At 46.4% G+C, this 25,571-nt stretch overlaps 1 protein-coding gene across 1 annotated transcript; it reads left to right on the top strand.

The window, feature by feature from the left end:
- Positions 1-5,190: 5,190 nt before the first annotated feature.
- Positions 5,191-25,571, top strand: LOC309353199 (solute carrier family 22 member 13-like). The gene is made up of 11 exons (XM_081882467.1): positions 5,191-5,340; positions 6,243-6,660; positions 8,077-8,180; positions 10,862-11,016; positions 12,713-12,881; positions 15,995-16,115; positions 16,856-16,950; positions 19,775-19,989; positions 21,690-21,798; positions 22,813-23,022; positions 24,938-25,571. The coding sequence occupies exons 2-11, from the start codon at positions 6,289-6,291 to the stop codon at positions 25,017-25,019; spliced, it is 1,632 nt and encodes a 543-aa protein (XP_081738593.1). The 5' UTR covers positions 5,191-5,340; positions 6,243-6,288; the 3' UTR covers positions 25,020-25,571.

Genomic DNA, 25,571 nt, shown 5'->3' with positions numbered 1-25,571 from the left:
AATGTCCCCACTGTGGAAGGACGTGTGGATCCAGAATTGTCCTCCACAGTCACTTACTGACTCATTGTTAAAACCGTGTTTATGGAAGACAATCTTACTCGGCTATGAGGGATCGCCGAAGAAGAAGAAGAAGAAGAAGAAGAAGAAGCCTGTTGTCTATTGCTACTTTATTAGCAATGGCAGAATACCTGTTTTGAAGGCTCAATTGCCAGCAACTCCAAGTATAGCTAGGAATGTCCCCTGCCAGGATCCCTAGATAGTCCCTTGAGGATCTCTTGAGGGTCATTGTTATCTACTAAGCTTGGATCCTAGAACAATAGGCAAGTAGGATCCTAGAATGCAAAAACTGATTGGCTTGCAGGGGAAGACCAATCAGGCTCCAGGAGGAAGTTAATCAGCCTATTAGGCTGCTAGGATCGTAGAATGCAACAACTGATTGGCCTGCAGGAAAAGACCAATCAGGCTCCAGGAGGGAAGCAGAATCAGCCAATCAGATCTTACTCATTGTGTAAATAATGTATATAAAAGCCTGAGGTTTGGGGGGTAATTCAATCGCTGTTTTACAAGCTGCAATAAAGAGCATGAAATCACTACAGGACTCCGAGTATATTTCACTCATTGTAGATAATACTGAATTAGATGATCTGGCTTGGTATCAGGCAGTTTCTGAAGATCTCAGGGAACGGCGTGGGAAAAACTCTCCACCTGAGTTGGCTAGATGGGCCAGTGTGTTGGTTTCCAGGCTGTGCAAAATGCTTGTTGGCTATTCCTTGCGACAATCACACAACCACTTGACTGTATGCCGGTTTCAGGAATCTCTAGGGAAAGTGCCATTTGTTTGGGCCCTCTTCTTACGTTGGTGTGCCTCCTCTGGCTTACCCGGTTGGCACAATGCCCCCAGTGCAGTGCCACCCCAGAGCACTTGTCAAATGTGCCTTCTGCGTCTCTCTTCCTTCTAGAATGGGTGTGCCCAGATGACAATTAGGTTGACCAACCACATCTGGTCCCCGATTGGCCTCTTCGACAAGTGTTGGTCCCCGTTTCCATGGTGATATTTGGCAGCACAGCAGTGGTTTCCCTCCCTCCCTTCCAGCAAGGAACTTCCAGATCGTGGGGATGACGTTGCAGGCAGCCAGAGGCAAATCCTAGCAGTGGTTCCAAACATCCTTTTTTTAAAGAAAGAAAAAATGCCTTTGCCACATTCACGCTACAAAGAATTTGTAAGCCATCCGTTCTCAGCAGCTAGGAGCATCATAACTAGGCACTGGGGGGACCTGTCAGGAGTGAACGTGGACCACTGTTCCCAAACCACATGGGAAACAGCCCAGGGGCTGTTGGGATGCGTCCGGGGAGATGGGGCATTTGGTAGGCTCCCAGCTTGCTCCAGCCACCGGCTGGCAGCTGGGCGAAGTCCGGTTCCCCCTTGGAACAGCATCAATCACCGACTCGAGCCGCAGATGCCTTCAGAGACTGAGCACGCTCTAATCAGCAGTGAATAACTTTTCACAAGGGAAGTGGCGGACAGAGGCATATGTAAGTATATTTACAGGCGTTTATTCAGCATCGGGACGTGGGTGGCGCTGTGGGTTAAACCACAAAGCCTAGGACTTGCTGATCAGAAGGTCGGCGTTTCTAATCCCCGCGATGGGGTGAGCTCCCGTTGCTCGGTCCCTGTTCCTGCCAACCTAGCAGTTCAAAAGCATGTCAAAGTGCAAGTAGATAAATAGGTACCGCTCCGGCGGGAAGGTAAACGGCGTTTCCGTGCGCTGCTCTGGTTCGCCAGAAGCGGCTTAGTCATGCTGGCCACATGACCCGGAAGCTGTATGCCGGCTCCCTTGGGCAATAAAACGAGATGAACGCCGCAACCCCAGAGTCGGCCACGACTGGACCTAATGGTCAGGGGTCCCTTTACTTTATTCAGCATCAGGAACAAAGGAAAAACATGTCTGCTTCCCTTCGTGTCCAAGCAAACAGCAGTATAGCAAAAGCTATATACAACGGAAGTTCCCAGCAAGCTGTGCTGGAATGTAAACAGACATGTGACATACAACAGCTCCACATGCCTGTTCTAAAGGTGGAATGGAACTATATCCTAACAGGGGCATGCAGTGAATCTTTTTCATAGGGGAACAGTTGGGGCCAGAGTCTCCAGCTTGCAAGAGGATGGGGTGTGTGTGTTATGCATGTGACATTGTGACACCCTGACATTGTGTGTGAGCATTGTGCCTCCCTCCATAAGCCATGCAGAAGCTTCTCAGGCTTTGTGAAGGAGGTGCCAGGGCAGGAGTCCTGCCTCCTTCCAAAAGTTGGATGGGCTTTGGGAAGATGGCAGGACGGATCCACAACCCATTGGAGCCTTGCACCTCCCTCCCTGAGCTGGGCAGAAGCTCCCCAGGTTTTGGGAAGGAGGCAACAGGAGCTAGCCTAGTCCCCTTGGTCCAGTGACCACATGCCACCAAAACACCCCTAACTAGAAAAGCTAGCCAACAAATTGAAACTGGTATGGGGACAAACAACAGAGGATGCCTTCACCCCAGTGGGGCTCCCTTTATTACAGTGCTGTTTTTCTAGAAAAAGAGGCAATGGAACTCATCACGAGCACCTCCCTCGTTCTCTTAGAATGGCAATAGCTCCCACCCGAGAGGTGCCAGAACTGAGCTCCAGCTGAATAAAAGGCCTGCATGTAAAGGTAAAGGACCCCTGACAGTTAAGTCCAGTCGCAAACGACTCTGGGGTTGCGGCGCTCATCTCGCTTTACTGGCTGAGGGAGCTGACGTTTGTCCACAGACAGTTTTTCTGGGTCATGTGGCCAGCATGACTAAGCCACTTCTGGCGAACCAGAGCAGTGCACGGAAACGCCGTTTACCTTCCCGCCGGAGTGGTACCTATTTATCTACTTGCACTTTGACGTGCTAGGTTGGCAGGAGCAGGGACCGAGCAACGGGAGCTCACCACATCGCGGGGATTCGAACTGCCGACCTTCCGATCGGCAAGTCCTAGGCTCAGTGGTTTACAACACCCCAAAAGTCCATTCCCCCATACATACAAAACTCATTGCAATCAACCAAAGGCAATCAATCATGCCCCGGGCTCCCCAATCTCAGAGCCAACGAAAATTAATAAATGAACAGATGAAGAACTTACCCATATGATGCTGACACAAAACGCCACCCATACACCATGCAAAAGAAGGGAAATGATTGCACCTCTTCTCTCTCCCACCTTTCTCCCCACCCCTGGCAACCTCACAATGGTGATAGCAATGTCTCACACCAGATGTAACTGACCTGCAGATAAGACTCTTATGAACTGAAAACAGAGACGTTATATGTACCTTTGTCATCCATGGGAATCTTTCAATAAAAGCTTTTTTTCTGACCTCCCATTAACCTTGGAAAGCAGAGCTACTTCAAGACCTTTTGCTGCCACACCCCCTCGCCCCAAGCAAAAATGCGCAAGACCCAATGCCAAGTTATTTCTGGTCTGTGATGCAGAAAATCCCACAAGCACCTATCCTCTTCTCTGGTGCTAAAGATGCAAAAATAATTAACTAGCCATTTTTGTCATTTCTTTACAACCAATGTCCTCCGCCCAAGGCATCTGACTCCCTCTGCCCAGCGGATTCAAGTTACATAAGGCCCTATTCACATCCGGGCTAGATGGCTGTACCTTGGTTGTCGAACGGCTTGGCTCCCAAATGCCACAAACCTGGAAGTGAGTGTTGCGGTTTGCGGAAGTTTTTTGGAAGCCAAACATCTGACGCGGCTTCCGCGGCTTCTGATTGGGTGCAGGAAGCTCCTGCAGCCAATCGGAAGTTGCGCCTTGGTCTTGGAACTATTCCAGGAGTCGAATGGACTTCTGGAACGGATTAAGTTTGACAACCAAGATACCACTGTAATGTGTTTTCTGTAGGGCTGCTGTTAAAAGAACCGTTCGGAACTTTTAGTCAGCATAAACTTCAGCCACCAAAATGCTTTGTTGTTGTTTAGTCGTTTAGTCGTGTCCAACTCTTCATGACCCCATGGACCAGAGCATGCCAGGCACTCCTGTCTTCCACTGCCTCCCGCAGTTTTGTCAAACTCATGCTTCGAGAACACTGTCCAACCATCTCGTCCTCTGTCGTCCCCTTCTCCTTGTGCCCTCCATCTTTTCCAACATCAGGGTCTTTTCCAGGGAGTCTTCTCTTCTCATGAGGTGGCCAAAGTATTGGAGCCTCAGCTTCATGATCTGTCCTTCTAGTGAGCACTCAGGGCTGATTTCCTTCAGAATGGATAGGTTTGATCTTCTTGCAATCCATGGGACTCTCAAGAGTCTCCTCCAGCACCAGAATTCAAAAGCATCAATTCTTCGGCGATCAGCCTTCTTTATGGTCCAGCTTTCACTTCCATACATCACTGCTGGGAAAACCATAGCTTTTACTATACGGACCTTTGCTGGCAGAGTGATGTCTCTGCTTTTTAAGATGCTGTCTAGGTTTGTCATTGCTTTTCTCCCAAGAAGCAGGCATCTTTTAATTTCGTGACTGCTGTCACCATCTGCAGTGATCATGGAGCCCAAGAAAGTAAAATCTCTCACTGCCTCCATTCCCCCCCCCCCTTCTATTTGCCAGGAGGTGATGGGAACAGTGAGCATGATCTTCATTTTTTTGATGTTGAGCTTCAGACCATATTTTGCACTCTCCTCTTTCACCCTCATTAAAAGGTTCTTTAATTCCTCCTCACTTTCTACCATCAAGGTTGTGTAATCTGCATATCTGAGGTTGTTGATATTTCTTCCGACAATCTTAATTCTGGCTTGGGATTCATCCAGCCCAGCCTTTCGCATGATGAATTCTGCTTATGTGGCTAATAATAATAACTTTATTATTTGTACCCTGCTCATCAGGGCTTTCTTTTCAGCCGGAACCTGTTGGAACTCGTTGAGCGCCATTGCCATTCTAAGAGAACAAGGCTGAGTTCCGGCACTTCTGCTTCTAGGAAAACATCACTGTCACTCATCCGATTGGGTTGCCCTGGGCACCAGCCTCCAGTGAGCACCAGCCACCATTGGTTGAATTTCAGATCGTCTGGAATTCTGCGATTCAAACAGGTTTGCCTCGCCTCTTCCTCTATATGTTGCTTTGAATGCAACAATACTTTGATATATTGCACAAGTTTACATTAACCGGCGAAGATGGTAATCTCTCTTGGAGGTGCCCAATTCAGGGTGTGTTGACCTCCTACTGATGTCTCAACCGCCTCAGTGTTGCTGGCTTTCCTTCACGGAACATTTTTTTCCTTAGACTTCCTTTCCTTTTTTCCTGCTATGATGTGCAAGGGAAGGAGGTACGGCTGTTAAGAAGTAAGTAGCATTGGCAAAGGTTTGTGTGTGTGTGTGTGTGTGTGTGTGTGTGTGTGTGTGTGTGTGTAGAGATAAAGGTGTGAAACTGGGTGTTTTTTTCCTGCATCCAAAGCTCAGGAATAGTGCTGGTGCCTAGATTCAGTGGTAAAGCATCCTCATAGAAAAGCTTGCCTGACTCTGGGCAGTGGAGACCTTTATTCCAGAGCAGGGATGGAAGGATCTGATAATTTTGGTTCTTGCAATTTCTCATTTTTCTGATTTTTCATTTTTGCAATAATTTGCAATCACTATTCTTCTTCTTTAGCGATCACTCGTAGCTGAGTAAGATTGTCTTCCATGAAAACAGTCCCTAAGTGCCTGGATCCACACATCCTTCCACAGTGGGGACATTAGTTTCCAGGCAGGAGTTGATCACGGTGAGGGTTTGCCAAACGTGCCTTCCTCTTAGCACGTTTCTCCCTTTTGTCCTGAGTTCGAGTGTCTTCAAAGTCCATGATGCCTTTGGTAAAGGCTGTTCTCCAATTGGAGTGCTCACAGGCCAGTGTCTCCCAGTTAACAAAAGGGTGCTGGGAATTGTAGTTTTGTCAGGTAAACTACGGCTCCCAAGTTCTTTGTGAGAGAGGGGGGTCTGCTCTAAATGTCCTTTAAAAGTACGGTGTACACTTAGCATCACACATTGAAGCTCAATTCCTTTTTGGTTAGATGAAAGCTATACCAAAATTGAAACAATATCAACACTGAATCAGAAAAAGGGGACAATAAGGAAGCGTTTGCAGGAAAGTATGTTTTTAATCTTGGCGCTTGCTGTGACAGGATAGATTCCTCAAGTTTATCAGAAGCCAAAGCATGATTAATTATTCACCTTATCCATAGCCACAATTAAGTTTAAAGATTAATTTCAGTCCCCAGATGTGAGAACGATACAGACCGGCTGCCAAAGATCCCAGAATGATCAGATTTGGAGACATCTTGAAGGTGATCGGAGAATTCGGCAGGTTTCAGAAATGGCTGGTGCTGCTGATCTGCATCCCAAATTTCCTGACTCCCTTTCACATGTTTGGACAAGTCTTCATTGTCACGGACGTGCCTCACCACTGCAACACGAACTGGATCCTGAATATTACCCAAAACCTGACCCAAGAGCAGCAGCTGAACTTGACCATTCCCAGGAAACCAGATGGCTCTTTTGAGGAATGCTCCATGTTTACTCCTGTGGAAGGCGATATCGATTCAATCATAAAAGACGGACGAAATTCCACGGAAGCCTGCCGAGATGGCTGGGTGTTCCCCACAGATCCAAAGCCGTCGTTGCTCACTGAGGTGAGTATAGTATATTCCTTGTTAACAAAACATGGTTCTGTCTCTCTTGATGCAGATGCATTTGTGTGTCACGTGCGATTTGTACTAGACTGCTTTAAAGCGATTTCAACATTGGTATTCACCTGCTATCCCTACAGTTAAAGATCTGGATAGTGAAACTGACAGGACAGGAAATGTTTTGTGGATAGACTAGTGGCAATCGCCTTCTTTAAGTCTTTTAGCTGCCAGATTGTATAAAAGATCAAGGTGGTGTACCACAAGGTACACTACAAAACCTAAGAACAATACAAAATTATTATTGCAATGAGTGGCCAGCCAAGGGGATAATTGTTTTGACATACATTTTGATATGCAACTTTATTTCAAGAGGTAAATTTTTTGAACTGCTGGGATTTTTATGTGTTTTTTTTTGGGGGGGGGCGGAAGATAGGCTAACTTTTTTTTAACATCTCATTTTTATCGGCAATTTTAATATATAATTTACATGTGATGGAAACCGCTTAGAGGTTTTGATAATAATGTGGTATATAAAGCCCCAGCTAATTAACTGGGCTACGATTTGCATCCATTCTTAACCAGGAGTTCCCAGGGTAGGTTACAACAATAAAATTGTACACTTTATTTATTATTTAAAGTGAAACAGTTAAAAATGATTTTAAAAACACAGGTTGGAACCATTCAGAACAAAACAGTGTACAGTGGTACCTCGGGTTACATACGCTTCAGGTTACATACGCTTCAGGTTACAGACTCCGCTAACCCAGAAATAGTACCTCGGGTTAAGAACTTTGCTTCAGGATGAGAACAGAAATCGTGCTCTGGCTGCGCAGTGGCAGTGGGAGGCCCCATTAGCTAAAGTGGTGCTTCAGCTTAAGAACAGTTTCAGGTTAAGAACGGACCTCCAGAACGAATTAAGTACTTAACCCGAGGTACCACTGTATAGTGGAATAGAGACAGATCTCACGAGACAAAACACCTGAGCTGTCGAAGGCCAGGTGAACTGTACAGGGAAGATGGGAGACACACCTTCTGTGGGGAGGGAGTTCCCCAGTTCTGCCACCTAGAATGACCTCTTCCAGGCTGTGGCTTCCTTGCTTTTGGGGGATGGTAAAGACGTGGTGCTGTGGGTTAAATTCCCTACATTGCAGGAATATGCAGTTGTCCCATATGGGCTTCGAACCTACAACCTTGGTGTTATCAGCACCTCGCTCTAACCAACAGAGCTATCCAGTATAATTTTTCTCCTGAGCTTGGCTGATCTAGGTGACTTAAGGAAAACAGGCCAAATTTTGAGGAGCACGGCTTGTAATTCGTGAATCATAAAGTCAGTCAAATTAAGAAAAGGGGACGTATAATATACACCATGCAGTGCTGGGAGATGGAAGGAAAAGGCGTTTTCTTCTTTTCCTCCTTTAGTTCAACTTGGTCTGCGACCGAAAGGACTTAAAAGACATCTCTCAATCCATTTACATGTCAGGTCTTCTTGTGGGAGCCTTGGTCTTTGGCCCACTGAGCGACTGGTAAGCATAACTTTTGAGATTTCTTGTTGCGGCTGAGAGAAAATGGCCACTCCATCTGCAGTTGGTGAACAGGAGACCAGGTATTTCAGTCATTTAAAGGGGAGGGGATTTGCCCACAACTTTGAGGCTGTTTACCTATTATATTTATTGAACACTTGTTTTGGATGCAGAAGCTCCCAGATCCAGACATCTCCAGCTGGTTGCTGGCAATACACCATCTTTCACGTTTCCGTTTAATAACAACAACCAAGTTTCTGGTCCTCAAGGCTTTTCAAATGTATGGTCATTGCCTGGTGGAAGATTGGGCTGTTTTTGTTATGTATTTTGTGTTTTTATTTTGTTTTTTTGTGTTGTAGCCACCCTGAGGCCTGGGACTATAGGGCAGTGTACCAATTTAATTTTAGGAAAAGATGGCAGAGAAGGAGTTTCAGTGCCCTGCTTAGCTCCTTGCACTTTCTATGTGCCTTTGCGGGAAAAAAAACACATTTCCTGTTCTTCCAGTTGTACACTGGAACGCCCAGTCAGAGGAGTGTGGGCAGCGATTCTCAGGGTGTGCCTGAGAGGCAAAACATATTTCTAGAAGAAGCAAGGGCAAGACAGAACCCACTGCTGATACTTTATGAAGAAATGGATCCACTATGACCTTAGTGAACTGGCCCGTCAGTTTAGCTTAGATTACCTCAGGTAGCTTTGGACAACAACTAGGGTAGCACCATCAGCTAAGTGCACTGCACTTCAAAATATAGTAAAGGTTGTATTTTTGTGCTGGTGGGTTTCACCTGATCAGGCTCCTGTTGTTGTTGTTAAAATTTATATATCGCTCCTCATCTGAGGATCAGGGATGCGGGTGGCGCTTAAACCACAGAGCCTAGGGCTTGCTGATCAGAAGGTCGGCGGTTCGAACCCCTGTGACGGGGTGAGCTCCTGTTGCTCGGTCCCTGCTCCTGCCAACCTAGCAGTTCGAAAGCACATCAAAGTGCAAGTAGATAAATAGGTACCATTCCAGCGGGAAGGTGAACGGCGTTTCTGTGCACTGCTCTGGTTCGCCAGAAGTGGTTTAGTCCTGTTGGCCACATGACCCGGAAGCTTTACGCCGGCTCCCTCAGCCAATAAAGCGAGATGAGCGCCGCAACCCCAGAGTCGGCCACGACTGGACCTAATGGTCAGGGGTCCCTTTACCTTTACATCTGAGGATCACAGGGCAGTGTCCAATATAAAAACACAAAAATATGAAACACAGTAACAAACAAAGAACAATAACCCCCATAGTTAATATGATGGTTCAATTAGCCCAAGGCCTGGTTGCAGAGGAATGTTTTCAACCGGCGCCTAAAGGTGTATAATGAAGGCGCCAGGTGAGCCTCTCTGGGGAGAGCATTCCGGAAATGGGGAGCCACTGCAGAAAAGGCCCTGTTCTCCTGTTGCCGCCCTGCAGACTTCTTGTGAAGGAGACACCTAAAGAAGGGCTTCAGATGATGATCTCAAGATAAGGGCGGGTCATATACAGAGAGTCCTTCTTGTGTTGCGTTCCTGAACCATTTACGGCTTTATAGGTCAAAACAAGCACTTCGAATTGGAAACTAATTGGCGGCCAGTGCAGTTGGGCCAGGATTGGCGTTATAGTTTCAAGCCATCTTACCCTGGTGAGCAACCTGGCCACCAAATTCTACGCCAGGTGAAGCTTCCAAACCATCTTCAGAGGCAGTCCGACATATAATGTATTGTGGTAATCTAACCCAGAGGCTACCAGAGCATGGGCAACAGAAATTAGCCTATCCCTGCCCAGATAAGGGCGCAGCTGACCCATGAGCCGAAGCTGAAGGAAGGCACTTTGCAACACCAAGGCCACCTGAATGCAGAAGTACCCAAAACCCGCATGCCTGCTCCTTCCAGTTTGAGTTGCTGCGTGGAGCTTCTCTCGCTGTTTAGTTATGCTGCACTAAAATCAGGTTGTTGTTTGAAGGCCCGATTATCTGTTGTTTTCTCCCAGAATCTTAACACAAGAAGCAATTGCACGACACATCTATAGTTCTTGAATCTGAAAGGCACTCAGGGGGTCCTGTGGCACACTTTAAATGAGGTCGAGTTTGCAGAGCTGGATTGAGATGTGCTGAGCCCCACACCCCAGCTATGTCAGGTTCAAAGGCCCTCGAAACCTTTAAAATATATATATTTTAATGTGTATAAGAACAGAAAGGACAACAAAATTAATAAAACTACTTTATTTATTTTTTAAAAAAAACAAATTTTCAACAGTTTTTTTACAAATACAATCAGCATTAAAAACGTACCCAGCAGTACAGCTAATGGTGTTTGTTTTACCCACTGTCTCTAGACATATTAAAACTTCTTTATTTGTTTTACGTATCGAATCATAGGTGAGGATGCGACTAAAAATGAGCAAAAGCATCTATCTTGCAATAAGCCACTACGGATATAGAATACATTTTGAATGAAAATACCTCATGGGTTTCTCGCCTAGCAGATAGGAAAGCTTTTCATGTGCAGCAACACAAGGGGGCAGGTTGAGATCCCTGTTTTAAATCTGTGGAGAGCCACTTGCAGTCCACGTTGACAGCACTGAGCTACATGGCCCGGGGGTCTGATTCAGTATAAGACAAATTCCTATGTTCCTGCGAGGTGCAAGTTCTGAGCTCCTGCATTTCATTTCCCTCCTCCAGGATCGGTAGCCAACGGATGATATTGCTCACCCTCCTCCTCATGGGCGCCTTTGGTGTCGGGGCAGGCTTTGCGCCAAATTTCTACCTCTACATCGCCTTGAGATTCATCGTGGGCGCTGCTTTTGCCGGGATCAGTATCAGCATGGCAGCCTTAAGTAAGTCACTTAAGTTTCTCTGGGGAAGTTCAGGCCCTGCCATCTGTAAAAAAACAAAACCCAGCCTTTTCCAATTGGAGTCTTCCAGGTGCTTTAGGCTACAACAGTGATGTGTTACAGATAGGTAGCCGTGTTGGTCTGCCATAGTCAAAACAAAAAAAATTCCTTCCAGTAGCACCTTAAAGACCAACTAAGTTAGTTCTTGGTATGAGCTTTCGTATGAAGAAGGGTGCATGCACACAAAAGCTCATACTAAGAACTAACTTAGTTGGTCTTTAAGGTGCTACTGGAAGGAATTTTTTTTTTGTTTTAACAGTGATGTGAGCCAAAGTCCAAAACATCTGGATAAAGGTAAAGAGTCCCCTGACCATTAGGTCCAGTTGTGGCCGACTCGGGTTGCGGCGCTCACCTCGCTTTACTGGCCGAGGGAGCCGGCGTACAGCTTCCGGGCCATGTGGCCAGCAGGACTAAGCTGCTTCTAGCGAACCAGAGCAGCGCACGGAAACGCCGTTTACCTTCCTGCCGGAGCGGTACCTATTTATCTACTTGCACTGCTGGCGTGCTTTCGAACTGCTAGGTTGGCAGGAGCAGGGAACGAGCAAGGGGAGCTCACCCCGTCGCGGGGATTCGAACTGCTGACCTTCTGATCGGCAAGTCCTAGACTCTGTGGTTTAACCCACAGCGCCACCCACATCCCTTAAAACATCTGGATAGCAAATGCCAATTCATCTAGTCCAACCCCCTGTAATGCAGGAATCTTGCCCACAGCTGGACTTGAACCACCAATCTTCCGGTTAACAGCTGGACACACTGACCCGTTGCGCCAGCTGACGAATGTGTGGATAAGCCCTGAGTGAGCTTCAAGGCCACGTGGGGATTTGAACCCCGGTCTCCAAGTTCCCAGTCCAACATGCTAACTCTGGCTCTCTCAGCTAGGGAAGAAATAACCTCAGAGTACAAGTCCATGTTGGGACGCGGGTGGTGCTGTGGGTTAAACCACAGAGCCTAGGACTTGCCGATCAGAAGATCGGCGGTTTGAATCCCCGCGACGGGATGAGCTCCCGTTGCTCAGTCCCTGCTCCTGCCAACCTAGCAGTTCGAAAGCACGTCAAAGTGCAAGTAGATAAATAGGTACCGCTCTGGTGGGAAGGTAAATGGTGTTTCCGTGCGCTGCTCTGGAGCGCTGCTCCAGAAGTGGCTTAGTCATGCTGGCCACATGACCCGGAAGCTGTACGCCGGCTCCCTCGGTCAGTAAAGCAAGATGAGCGCCACAACCCCAGAGTTGGCCACAACTGGACCTAATGGTCAGGGGTCCCTTTACCTTTACCTTACAAGTCCATGCTGCAGGAGTTATGGCCACACAGTTGATGTGTTTGCAAAACTCAGTCCTAATTTGCATGGGTCAAAATGCTCCTCTGCTTGCTACCAATGTAGCCTCTTCTGTGTGGCTGTATGAATGGCGCTGGGGGGACAAGGGAGGGCAAACAAGGAGTTTTCCCCACATTTCTGAACTGTCATCAACATCTGTGGTTAATTTTCTTCCTTGTCCATCTAGAAATATACTTTGCTCTTGTAATTTACGTGGTTATTTAAAAGCACCAATAATAAAGTCAGGGTTGTTTTAAAAAATGCAAGTGATTGTCAATGGCAGGGTCTTCTGATTTTCAAATACTGACTGTAACTTGAACCCTTTTAGCTTCGGAGTGGGTCGGGCCTTCCTATCGCCCGCTTGCGATGATCATCAGCCACTGCAGCAACGCTCTTGGGCAGATGGCCTTGGCTGGCTTGGCGTACGCCATTCGTGACTGGAGACTCTACCAGATTGCTGGCTCTGCTCCAGCATTTGCCCTCTTTTTTTACATATGGTGAGTGTGCAGAAGGACCAGAAATGAGACAGGAGCGAGCCGGCTGTAAATCACACTGTACAAGTTGGAGTTAACACTTTATTAGCAAAAACAGGATCTGCACAGGAGTGTCGGGTCTACTGAACACAGTGACTGGCTCCAGTAGGTCTTTTTAAAAAAATAATATTTATTAAGAGTTTAAAGATTACAGAATAAAAAGAAAAAGAATTAAACAAAGCAATACAATACAATACAGAAACAAAAAAACCCCCAAAAGACTACATATACATAACAAAACAAAATAAAAGCAATTAAAAACACATCCAATACTTCAATATCTTATCTTTTCATTTACTTGTTTCAGCGACCTCCTCGCACCTCCCTTTTTTGTATTCCACTTCAATTAACTGTTTCAGCAAATCCTTTCCATCTTCCTCAGTTTTCTGTCCTATACTTTATCTTAACACATTCTAACCTTATTTTTCCCTTTGATCCATTAACAATCTATTTGTACTTAATTCTTTATAACATTTCTGCTAAAGCCATATAACTTCATTCCAACATCTTTCTAACATTCATTAATTTTACAATATTTCTGTAGATAATCTTTAAATTTCTTTCAATCTTCTTCTACCGACTCTTCTCCCTGGTCTCGGATTCTGCCAGTCATTTCCGCCAGTTCCATGTAGTCCATCAACTTCATCTGCCATTCTTCCCGGGTGGGCAAATCTTGTGTCTTCCAATACTTTGCGATGAGTATTCTTGCTGCTGTTGTTGCATACATAAAGAAAGTTCTGTCCTTCTTTGGCACCAATTGGCCGACCATGCCCAGGAGAAAGGCCTCTGGTTTCTTCAGGAAGGTATATTTAAATACCTTTTTCATTTCATTATAAATCATCTCCCAGAATGTCTTAATCCTTGGGCATGTCCACCAAAGGTGAAAGAATGTACCTTCAGTCTCATTACATTTCCAACATTTATTGTCAGGTAAATTATAAATTTTTGCGAGCTTGACTGGTGTCATGTACCACCTGTAAATCATTTTCATTAAATTCTCTCTTAAGGCATTACATGCCGTAAACTTCATACCTGTGGTCCATAACTGTTCCCAGTCAGCCATCATAATGTTGTGTCCAACATCTTGTGCCCATTTAATCATAGCAGATTTCACCGTTTCATCCTGAGTGTTCCATTTCAACAGCAAGTAGGTCTTGCCCCTATGAAGCAGTGGAGGCTGAAGGTCCTTGCCTTCCCAGAGCTGCTTAAGGCCCTTCCTCTCCAGGGCTTTCCCCAAGCAATCAGAGACTGTGCCCATGTGCAGCCAGCCTCTCCTCCGCCCTTTTCATGCCTCTCCAGGTTCTTGGAGACCAGGGAGGAGGGGATCTTGTCACAACGGGAGGGGGAGATACCTATGTCTCTTCAGCAGGCAGACAATAGCTGTCAATGTTTCCCTTTTTTAAAGGGAAATTTCCTTATTCCGAATAGGATTCCTCGCAAGAAAAGGGAAGAGTTGACAGCTCTGAGCCAGACTCATCTCTGCCTCTTGGCCCCTCTCCTCTTCAGCCTCTGCTTCTGGTCTGTTCTCTGTCACAGTCTCTTCCCGCTCACTAAACCCAGTTACTTTTTCAGCTTCTGAAACCTCCACCTCCCAGTTTCCTTTCTCTTCTCCCTCTAACCACTCATCATTGTCCCATCACCAACCAACTGAGCTCTGAGCTGGTTCCTCCCAATATTCTTCTGTGTCCAACCAGTGTTAGAAACTGAAATGTGAAAGCTAGGAGCTAAATGGCAACTCTAACCTAGGTTATGGGCACAACAACGGAATGTCTAGGCACGCTTTTTTATAACAAGAATACAAAGCTGAAAATGAATGAACTGCAGCTAAAATATTATGTTCATTTTTCACATGGTCTAGTCCTTTCCCTGCCCTCCCCCCTAATATTCTTAAGAGGGACACTTCTCCAGAGAGTAGCTGGAAGTGTGGAGGCAGAAAAAGGTCCTCCTTTCCTTCTACTCTGCAGTTTTAATCTGAAATCTTAGGCAGAGCACTGTGCCCAGAGCTCAGAAACTGCTTGTGCTAATGAAATTCCTTGTCGCAAAATGTGCCTAGAACAATGGGAGTTTTGAACACTGCGTCCAACCAGGCCATGACAGTTGGAGTGCATGTAAAAATATACAGCGTGCAACGATTAAGTGAAATGGTGACATCAACTCCTATCTACCCTGTGTTTTAAGATCTACTAGGGACCTAGATAGGGACGCGGGTGGCGCTGTGGGTTAAACCACAGAGCCTAGGACTTGCCGATCAGAAGATCGGCGGTTTGAATCCCCGTGACGGGGTGAGCTCCTGTTGCTCGGTCCCTGCTCCTGCCAACCTAGCAGTTCGAAAGCACGTCAAAGTGCAAGTAGATAAATAGGTACCATTCTGGCGGGAAGGTAAACGGTGTTTCTGTGCGCTGCTCTGGTTCTCCAGAAGCGGCTTAGTCATGCTGGCCACATGACCCGGAAGCTGTACGCCGGCTCCCTCGGCCAATGAAGCGAGATGAGCGCCGCAACCCCAGAGTCAGCCACGACTGGACCTAATGGTCAGGGGTCCCTTTACCTTTTAGGGACCTAGATAAAATAAACAGCCTTCTTCATGCATATTCTTCAAAGGCTTGTTTTGTCTCTTTTAATGGCCGAAATCTAATTTTGGATCCTGATCACATCATTATAACTGTGATTTTGTTCTGGCCTGTTAATGTTTACTGAAGTTCTCTTTGCAGTGCTATGGAGTCCCAAGGGTTCTGATGCAGCCTTGCCCCAACCTGGTGCCCATCAGCTCCCATCATCCCCATCCATCAGGGCCAATGGCCAGGGATGAAAGGAGCAACATCCAGCAACATCTGGAGGGCACAGTTTGAGGAAGGCATTTCCCCTGCACAGGGCACCGAGGGAGTGCAAAATGGAGAAGATCCATAATTGAGAAGGTCCATTTGGAGGTGCCAAGTTTTGGTCTTGCTGAGGGTGCCGTATAACCAAAGTCTGCCCCCGTTTCTACCAGACCAGACCAGAGCACAGCAGACCACTACCCACCTCAGCTCCTTTCCAGGTTAATGCACTGGCCATGCTTCACAAACTCTTGTCTTTTTCAGGGTTCTTCCCAAGTCTGCGCGATGGCTTGCGACAAAAGGGAAGGTCGAGGAAGCGAAAAAGGAGCTTCGAAAAGCCGCTTCCATTAACAAACGAACCGTCTCAGAAGAACTACTCAACCAGGTAGCAAAGCCTGGGATTTCTATTGCTCCTTTTCTGAAAATGTCTGGGGAGGATATGGAAAAAGCAAACGGTGCAATGGGGAAGGGGAAAACAAGACCATTGAAAAAAGAGAGATCCCTGCCCTGCAATATTTGAGTCCCTCATCAAACTGCATTTGACTTTTTTTTTAAAAAAAATCTGTTTATCCACCTTGAGTATCTACTATTTAGCTGTCCACCTGCCCCTCCAAACTACCGCTGCCTTCTCATTTTATTTAAATTACTACAAAATGTATATCCCACCCAAGGAGGTACGGAGGACAGCTTACATTAAGCGTGGGGAACCTTCATGAGATGTTGTGAAACTACAACTCCCATCAGCCTCAGCTAGCATGGTTGGGGATGATGGGAGTTGTAATTCAACAACACCTGGAGGGCCAATGGACCCCCCGATCGGGCTTACATGGTTCCCTAATTCCTCGCAGGCCTGTGAGATTTGGGCAGGGTGTGGGAGACGAGTCCAAGTACATCCTGTGAATTTTGTGGCTGAGTGGAATCTCTCCAGTCTCGCCTCAACTTGCTAACCCACCTGGCACTCCAGCTGTTTTGGACTAAAACTCCCATCAGTCCAAGCGAGCACAGCTGCCCTGGCAGATGGGTCTGATGGGAATTGTAGTCCAACCCGCAGGGCACCAGTTTGGGAACAGCCATCCTTGTTTCTGGCTGATGTTCTGTGTCTGTTTTGTCCTGCACATTTTGAAGCTCACTCCAGAAGAGAAGGTGAAATCTGGGAATATCCTGGATATTTTCAAGAAGCCGCATCTAAGGATTTTGACTTTAATCATGGTCATAGTCTGGTAAGTATTCCAAACGATATTAATTCAGCACAGTATTTTATTTTTAAAAAACCAATGTCCACATGGAAAGGCATCACCAGCTGAAGCTTCCTTGTTATTTGTTCTCTGTTGTTGTTTAGTCGTTTAGTTGTGTCTGACTCTTCATGACCCATGGACCAGAGCACGCCAGGCACTCCTGTCTTCCACTGCCTCCTGCAGTTTGGTCAAGCTCATGCTGGTAGCTTCGAGAACACTGTCCAGCCATCTCGTCCTCTGTCATCTCCTTCTCCTTGTGCCTTCCATCTTTCCCAACATCAGGGTCTTTCCCAGGGAGTCTTCTCTTCTCATGAGGTGGCCAAAGTATTGGAGCCTCAGCTTCAGGATCTGTCCTTCCAGTGAGCATTCAGGGCTGATTTCCTTCAGAATGGAGAGGTTTGATCTTCTTGCAGTCCATGGGACTCTCAAGAGTCTCCTCCAGCACCATAATTCAAAAGCATCAATTCTTCGGCGATCAGCCTTCTTGATGGTCCAGCTCTCACTTCCATACATCACTACTGGGAAAACCATAGCTTTAACTATACGGACCTTTGTTAGCAAGGTGATGTCTCTACTTTTTAGGATGCTGTAGTTCTCTAGGTATACAATAATCAGTGGCTTATAGAAAAACCTTTGACTTCTATCCGATGAGGCTCTGTTTGGTCTAAGGCCGGAGTTTTCTCTTTCCCCATGAATGGCTTGGTTGCTGAACTGAGAATTAACTTTCATTGGTTGAAATATTTCAAGGCCACTCTTAGTAAAACCTGTAGGGTGGGTGGCAATGAAAGCGTAGTTCACGCGCTCCAGAAAACAATTCTTAAATATCAAGTATGGTTGAATAAACGAAAGAGCAGCAACCTGCAAAGGAAGCCTGAAAATCAGTGGAACGGGCGGAACGAAAACTTTGCCCAACCTTACAGACAAAAAGTTGTGTCAAATATGACAGTAGGGTTGGTGCCAAGCAGGCCTCCTTGGAGAGGGTACGGCAAAGAGGGTGCCCCTCTTTCAAGTCCCTGCTCACCTTACTTTGAATGGGGAAGGGATGGAAGAAGGCCTTTGGCAGTGATTGCACATTTCAGGCAGAACAATGTGATAGAAAGCAGCCATCTGCATGCATATCTCTCCATCACATAGAACAAATGCATGTCCTCCAAGTGTCCCTATTTTACAGGGATAGTCCTGGAATTACAAAAGGTAGAGGGCACGGAAGAAACAGGGAGCAGAGTGGAGCACAAGGAGTCCTGATTTTCTTTCTGTTTCAATGCTTTGTGTGGATGCGTCTAATCTTGCCCCTTTCTAAAATTTGTTCATTGGCGTGTGCTTTCCTTTTTGTACCGAAATCTACCAAAGAGTAAAAGAAAACAAAACCGGGATTAAGGGGTTTTCTCATTATGGTAGAGGCTGTGTGTGTTTTGGTGGTGGTGGAAATGCTCGGGGGGCAGGGGACAAAAAAAATGGGGGGGGGGGTTTGAGGAGGGTCAGTTGTGGGGAAGTCAGAATTGTCCCTATTTTCATCTGAGGAATGTTGGAGGGCAAGGGTCAGTGAACTTTTTCAGCCGGGGGCTGGTCTACTGTCCCTCAGATCTTGTGGGGGGCCAGACTATATTTTTTTTTGGGGGGGAATGAACGAATTCCTATGCCCCACAAATAACCCAGAGATGCATTTTAAATAAAAGGACAGATTCTACTCATGTAAAAACACGCTGATTCCTGGACCGTCCGAAGGCCGGGTTTTTTTTTTAAATAATATTTTATTGAGTTTTCAGATACATACTAAACAGTGTACATAGAAAATCCCTTCATCCAGAAATAATACACAAAAAAGCCAGAACAGATCAATATAGAAAGAAAGAAATAGCAAGTAGAAAGAAAGAGAAAGGAAAAAGAAGAGAAAAACAAATCCTTCAATGCAATTTTTTTTACATAACCAACTGGACTTCCTCACATCTCCTTTACCCTGCATTATTTATAATAAAAATATCAGCAAATTATTACCTTGTTTCATACCTTATTTATACTTTCCCGATATTATATTTCTAAATTTAAAATAATCATTTTCCAATTACTCATACCTTAAATTTCAACATAATGTTACTTTAAATTTCGACCTTTTCTTACTTATAACTCGAAGGCCGGATTTAAAAGGCGATTGGCCCCTGGGCCTTAGTTTGCCTAACCATGTGGGAGGATATGCAAAGGAATGTTTTTGGGAATGGGCGAAATGTGTATGCTGTGTCCCAGATGTAAAAACAAAATAACGGCATATGCTACAGGCAGAGTTTTCAGGCTGTTTTTATCAATCTTGAATGAGACCTTTTGGTTTGTTGTTGTTTTATTATAGTTTCCAGAAGGGCAGCAGGGCTAGTCTCAGGCAGCAAAAATAGAGTTGGTTTCAACAGTTCTAAACACTGCCTGTCATAGCCTGGAGGGCTAGGAATGAGTTCTCCCATTGAAAATGAAAAATTAGAGTCTGAAGAAACTGAATTCTTCACCCAGTGGCGTAGCGTGGGGGGTGCAGGGGGGGCCGGCCGCACCGGGCGCAACATCTGGGGGTTAGGGTTAGGGTGCGCAAATCCACGGGTTAGGGGGTGCAAAATACTTGCCTTGCCCCGGGTGCTGACAACCCACGCTACGCCACTGTCTTCACCCAAGCCTGCATGATTGCATTCTTTTGTGGAACTGCATCCCAATGCTGTTCCCTTATTCTAATTAGCACCGAAGTTTAGTGGTGGGCTTGTGTGAGCCAGATATTAAAATGAACAAGAGTAATAAATGCAGAATGAACAGTAATTTCTTGCTTGGTTCTCAGGTTTGCAGACAGTCTTGTGTATTACGGAGTGAGCCTTCATGTTGGGGATTTTGGCTTGGACATCTACATGACCCAGCTTGTGTTTGGAGCTGTGGAAATACCATCTCGAGCCTCCTGTATCTTTCTCCTCCAGTGGATGGGCAGGAAGAAATGCCAGGCCGTTTGGCTTCTCCTGAGCGGAGTCGTGTGTTTGCTCATCCCTGCTATTCCAAAAGGTACAAAAAGCCGCTTGAGAGAGAAAACCTAGAAGGCAAACTGCAAGGCAGGCAAGGGGAACCTGCAGCTGCCCCGATGTTCCCGACTTCAACACCCATAATCCCTGAGCATTGGCCATCTTGGCTGGGGGGTGATGGGAGCTGGAGTTCAACATCCCTCATTGTAAGGTCTGAACCACAGGCCTTCGACTGTTTCAGAAGTGTCTCTGTGTGTTCAGGAATCCCCTGAGGTATGTGAAGAGAACACAGCAGCCAGGCACTGGTGGAGTTATTATGGGGTGCCACAAGGCAGTGGCGTAGCATGGGGGGTGCAGGGGGGGCCGGCCGCACCGGGCGCAACATCTGGGGATAGGGTTAGGGGGCGCAAATCCACGCGTTAGGGAGCGCAAATCCACGGGTTAGGGGGTGCAAATTACTTGCCTTGCCCCGGGTGCTGACAACCCACGCTACGCCACTGCCACAAGGCTCTGGGTCTATTGCACTGGGGACCTCATCTTCTGCCCCATGCCTCCTAAATTTTTTAAAGGGTTGCTTACAAGGAGGCTGGACGCTCTATAAAGTGCACCCACCCACCCTGTTATTTGCCACAGGCAAATCTGGAACCTGAACGCCAGGACTTTTAAGTAGCTAGCAATGCCCTTGCAGGCATGGCTTCAGTAATCAGCTGCTTCTCTCTTCAACTTTGCTTTCTTACACTTTGTGTCCTTCCTCTCTTCCATCCATTTCCTCCTTTCCTTGTTTCTTCCCTCCCATTCCTTTCTTTGAACCAAGACTCTCAAGGGATTAACTTCTGAAAAAAACAAAAGAGGGCACACTGGTTTGCATGACAATTACGTGTGCTAGTTTATACGTAAAGATGCAAATTTTAGAAGCAGTTAAAGGTAAAGGGACCCCTGACTGTTAAGTCTAGTCACGGACGACTCTGGGGTTGCGGCACTCATCTTGCTTTATTGGCCGAGGGAGCCGGCGTACAGCTCCCTGGTCATGTGGCCAGCAGGACTAAGCCGCTTCTGGCGAACCAGAACAGCGCACAGAAACACCGTTTACCTCCCCGCCGGAGCGGTACCTATTTAACTATTTCAAGCCGAGGGAGCCGGCATTTGTCCGTAGACAGCTTCCGGGTCATGTGGCCAGCATGATTAAGCAGCTTCTGGCGAACCAGAGCAGTGCACGGAAATGCCGTTTACCTTCCCGCCGGAGCGGTACCCATTTATCTACTTGCACTGGTGTGCTTTCATACTGCTAGGTTGGCAGCAGCTGGGACCGAGCAATGGGAGCTCATCCCGTCACGGGGATTCAAACTGCTGACCTTCTGATCGGCAAGCCCAAGAGGCTCAGTGGTTTAGACCACTGCACCACCTGTGTCCCTTAGAAATTTGATGGCATTTCTCCAGGGGCTTGGGTAGAGCGCCATTTCCTACACCATGAGATTCTCCTAAATGGAGAGGTTGAACCCAGGATCTTCTACAAGCAAAGTGTCTGCTCTACCACTGAACCAGAGTCTTTCTGCAAATGGGCACCAGAAAACCTTTCAACTACCCATGCATTCCTGGGTTAGAGTAGCTCTGGATATCCCTAGGACCACAGGCGACATTTCAAAACTGGATTAGACATTTTCCTAGGCCTGTGGTCTTTCAACAATGCCTTACCTTGATTTTTTTGTGGTCTGGTTTCTAACCTCACTGCCTGTCTTTGCCCAGACTTCCCTGTGATTGTGACGGTGCTGGCTGTTATTGGCAAGTCTGCGTTGGCCGCCTCCTTTTCAACCACCTATGTGTTTTCTGCGGAGGTCTTTCCCACTGTTGTCAGGTAAGGATCTACTACACAAAGCACACTGTATTCTAAAAAACATCCTCTATATATTTTGCTCAAATAAGGTGAAGACAGTGGCGGTACATCTCGCCAGCGTTTGGGTTGGACGTGACCCCCATGGTGAAGATAACATTTTAAAAAATACAGGTAGTTAGCCATGTTGGTCTGCCGTAGTTGAAAACAAAATTTAAAAATTCCTTCCTGCAGCACCTTAGAGACCAACTAAGTGTGTTATTGGTATGAGCTTTTGTGTGCATCTGAAGTAGTGTGCATGCACACGAAAGCTCATACCAATAACAAACTTTGTTGGTCTCTAAGGTGCTACTAGGGACGCAGGTGGTGCTGTGGGTTAAACCACAGAGCCTAGGAGTTCCTGATCAGAAGGTTGGTGGTTCGAATCCCCGCGACAGGGTGAGCTCCTGTTGCTCGGTTCCTGCTCCTGCCAACCTGGCAGTTTGAAAGCACGTCAAAGTGCAAGTAGATAAATAGGCACCGCTCCGGCGGGAAGGTAAACGGCATTTCCCTGCGCTGCTCTGGTTCACCAGAAGCGGTTTAGTCATGCTGGCCACATGACCCGGAAGCTGTACGCCGGCTCCCTTGGCCAATAAAGCGAGATGAGCGCTGCAACCCCAGAGTCGGCCACGACTGGACCTAATGGTCAGGGGTCCCTTTACCTTTACCTTAAGGTGCTACTGGAAGGATTTTTGTTTATTTTTAAAAATGCATCGCCACTGATAAAATAGCCAGCGAAACATTGTATGCTGGGCAAAATTGCATGCAATGAAGTGAAAAAGTGCACAAAAATGACAAAATCGTAAACTGGTGCAGCATTGCGGTGAAGTGAATTTGAGATTGAAGAAAATGAGAAGGTCAGAGATACCAAAACAGATATGTTTGCTGACCTTTATGCACGGAGTAGTTTCTTTACTTCTGGAAACTTGCCCCTGGCCGGGCGCACCTGTCTGTGCCTCCTCTCAGGCATTGCTCTCTGTGTTTTGATACTTCCACCAGGCAAAGCAGCTTAGGCTTGTGCTCTATGGCTGCCAGAATAGGGGGCATCCTTGCTCCGCTTGTGGGTCTCCTGGACAAGTTCCACCCTGCGATTCCCATGGTGATCTTTGGGGGCATAGCACTGGCCGCGGGAATCCTCTGCTTCTTCCTTCCTGAGACACGAAACCAAGATCTCCAGGATGACACTGGCAAATCCCCAGCCAGTCAGAGGTGAGTTGCAGGGGATTCTAGAACAGCTCTGCATAAGAAGTTAAGAGGTTGACATTTTTTGCACATTGCATACACTAAGTCTGCTCCATTCTCACCTCCTCCACCCCTGCCTCTGTGCTCTCTCTCTCTTTTTTAATTGACTTCAGAAAATTATACAGACAGCAAAACGAAGACATCTAAGTTAACATTGCCTTCTACCAATAAGAAATAATAATAACTATTACAACAATGAAAATACTAAAAATACAGTTACTTCTCCTTTTGAACTTCTATTCTTGTTACAATATATTACTATTCTATAAGAATCTATTATATCCTTTGCTGTCCCATATATTATTTTATTTCCCAAATTCAACCTAACCCTTGCTTCCTTTCACCTGTGTGAGATCTTCCCAACATAATATTTTTTCTAGTTGCTTTAACAGAATAAAATAACATGAAAACTAATAAATTATAATTACTTCTTTTGTCCTTACATGCTTAACAATTAAGCGTGCTGTCTCTTTTTTTAAGTCCACTGAGTAAAATGGGTTTTTCTCCCAAGACCTGAGTCCACGTGACAGGGTTAATGGTGGATGAGTTCAGCGTTTTAAGAAATAAAATATAAGGTGGTTCCCCCTCCCCAATATCATTGCTATTGAAATTGCAGTTTAAGCTTTTCTTCCTGACCAGCAATGTTTGTGAAATTTGCCACGCATACCCCACACATAGCATTTTAGAAAATGCTAGGAAAGCTTAAATTCAGGAGGGCCAACTTGAATAAAATATTCTTGAATAAAATATTAGTGGGGGAGGAAAGCTCCTCCATGCATAATCAATCACATGAGGTAGTGTGCCCATCAAGTTGGGTCCCTCAAATATTGTATTGGGGAGGGGGCTGAAGACCCCATGGCTTCTAGGCGCCAGCACCTATGCTTAAGTTTGTATTAACATGCAGGGGGGCGAGTGGAATGGACGAAGAATTACATGGAGATTGTGGCAGAAGAGAGAAAGTTTGAAATCCCCTCTCTACACGCTGGGGAAACCAGTGTCTGGGGAAACCTAGCCAGAGGGGTGGGGTATAAATAATAAAATTATTATTATTATTATTGCACTGTGATCTTGATAACAATCCCCACCCCTGAGCAATAGGTAATTTAAAAAACAACAACACCCTATGTGATTACTAATTATGCTGTTAATTGCCTGTGACTAAGCCCTAAGCGTGCCTATGATTGATGGGTAGGACTTGAATGAATGAAATCGCTGTTAGGCTAGGAACCAGCTTGTTGTTGTTGTTTAGTCATTTAGTCGTGTCCGACTCTTTGTGAACCCCTGGACCAGAGCATGCCAGGCACTCCTGTCTTCCACTGCCTCCCGCAGTTTGGTCAAACTCATGCTGGTAGCTTCGAGAACACTGTCCCACCATCTCGTCCTCTGTCGTCCCCTTCTCCTTGTGCCCTCCATCTTTCCCAACATCAGGGTCTTTTCCAGGGAGTCTTCTCTTCTCATGAGGTGGCCAAAGTATTGGAGCCTCAGCTTCAGGATCTGTCCTTCCAGTGAGCACTCAGGGCTGATTTCCTTCAGAATGGAGAGGTTTGATCTTTGCAGTCCATGGGACTCTCAAGAGTCTCCTCCAGCACCATAATTCAAAAGCATCAATTCTTCGGCAGTCAGCCTTCTTTATGGTCCAGCTCTCACTTCCAGTGAGAGGAACCAGCTTACCAACTGTAAACAAGAAAAGGAAAGGCGAAAGAGGCAAGTTTATTTTGGCTTGCGAATATCGCTTGGTGATCATTTCTGCTCAGGCCAGGTGACCACAGAAGAATGACAGCTTGGAAGTCTCCACGGAAGAGATGGCAATGGGTGGGGATGAGGATAGGGGGGCAATTGGGGGCTGCTGGACGTGATGTTTATTTGTGTTCCTTTCCCTTAGGTCCAAAAACGCTCTTGGGGAAAAACCCGCGCAGAAAGAAGCTGGCGAAATGAAAGAACATACCAGCAGCACATACCTCTAGCAGAAACATCACATCTCCTTGCAGTCCAAAGAAATAGTGGGACATCTGTGGAAGATTTTAGCAGGCAAATGATGTGGGCATACCTCTCGATTGTTCACCCGCCGTGCTCAGGTTGCCTAGGAAAACATGCAGCCCTGCAAGTCCCAATGATCCAGATGTGTACTTAGGAAAAGCAGGTGTCGTGCCCCTTTAAAACAGCCTCCCAGTCACACCAGTCAGGATTGCCATTCCTTTTCATCCAGCAGGGATGAGGAACCAGTCGCCCTCTGGATATTATTGGACTTTGATTCCCATCCTCCCTGCCAAGGGTCATACTGGCTGAGGCTGATGGGAAATGAAGTCCAGCAATCTCTGGAGAGCCACATGTTCCCCATCCCTGTTAAATAAAGTCTCTTTTTCTGACCAGTTCAGGCTGGTATATTTCATGTGTCTTGAAACATCTGTGTGTGGCTATCCATTTGCCCAATTCAAGCAGCTGTTTTGGACCTATAAAGCCATAAGCAGCCCAAAGGGTGACCATCTCAAGGAGATCCAAAAGACACAGCCCAACCT

The sequence above is a fragment of the Podarcis melisellensis genome, assembly GCF_964234715.1.
Source record: "Podarcis melisellensis genome assembly, chromosome: 12".
In the NCBI taxonomy this organism is placed as follows: Eukaryota; Metazoa; Chordata; class Lepidosauria; order Squamata; family Lacertidae; genus Podarcis; species Podarcis melisellensis.
The sequence above is the reverse complement of the archived record's forward strand: the minus strand, read 5'-3'. Positions and strand labels throughout refer to the sequence as shown.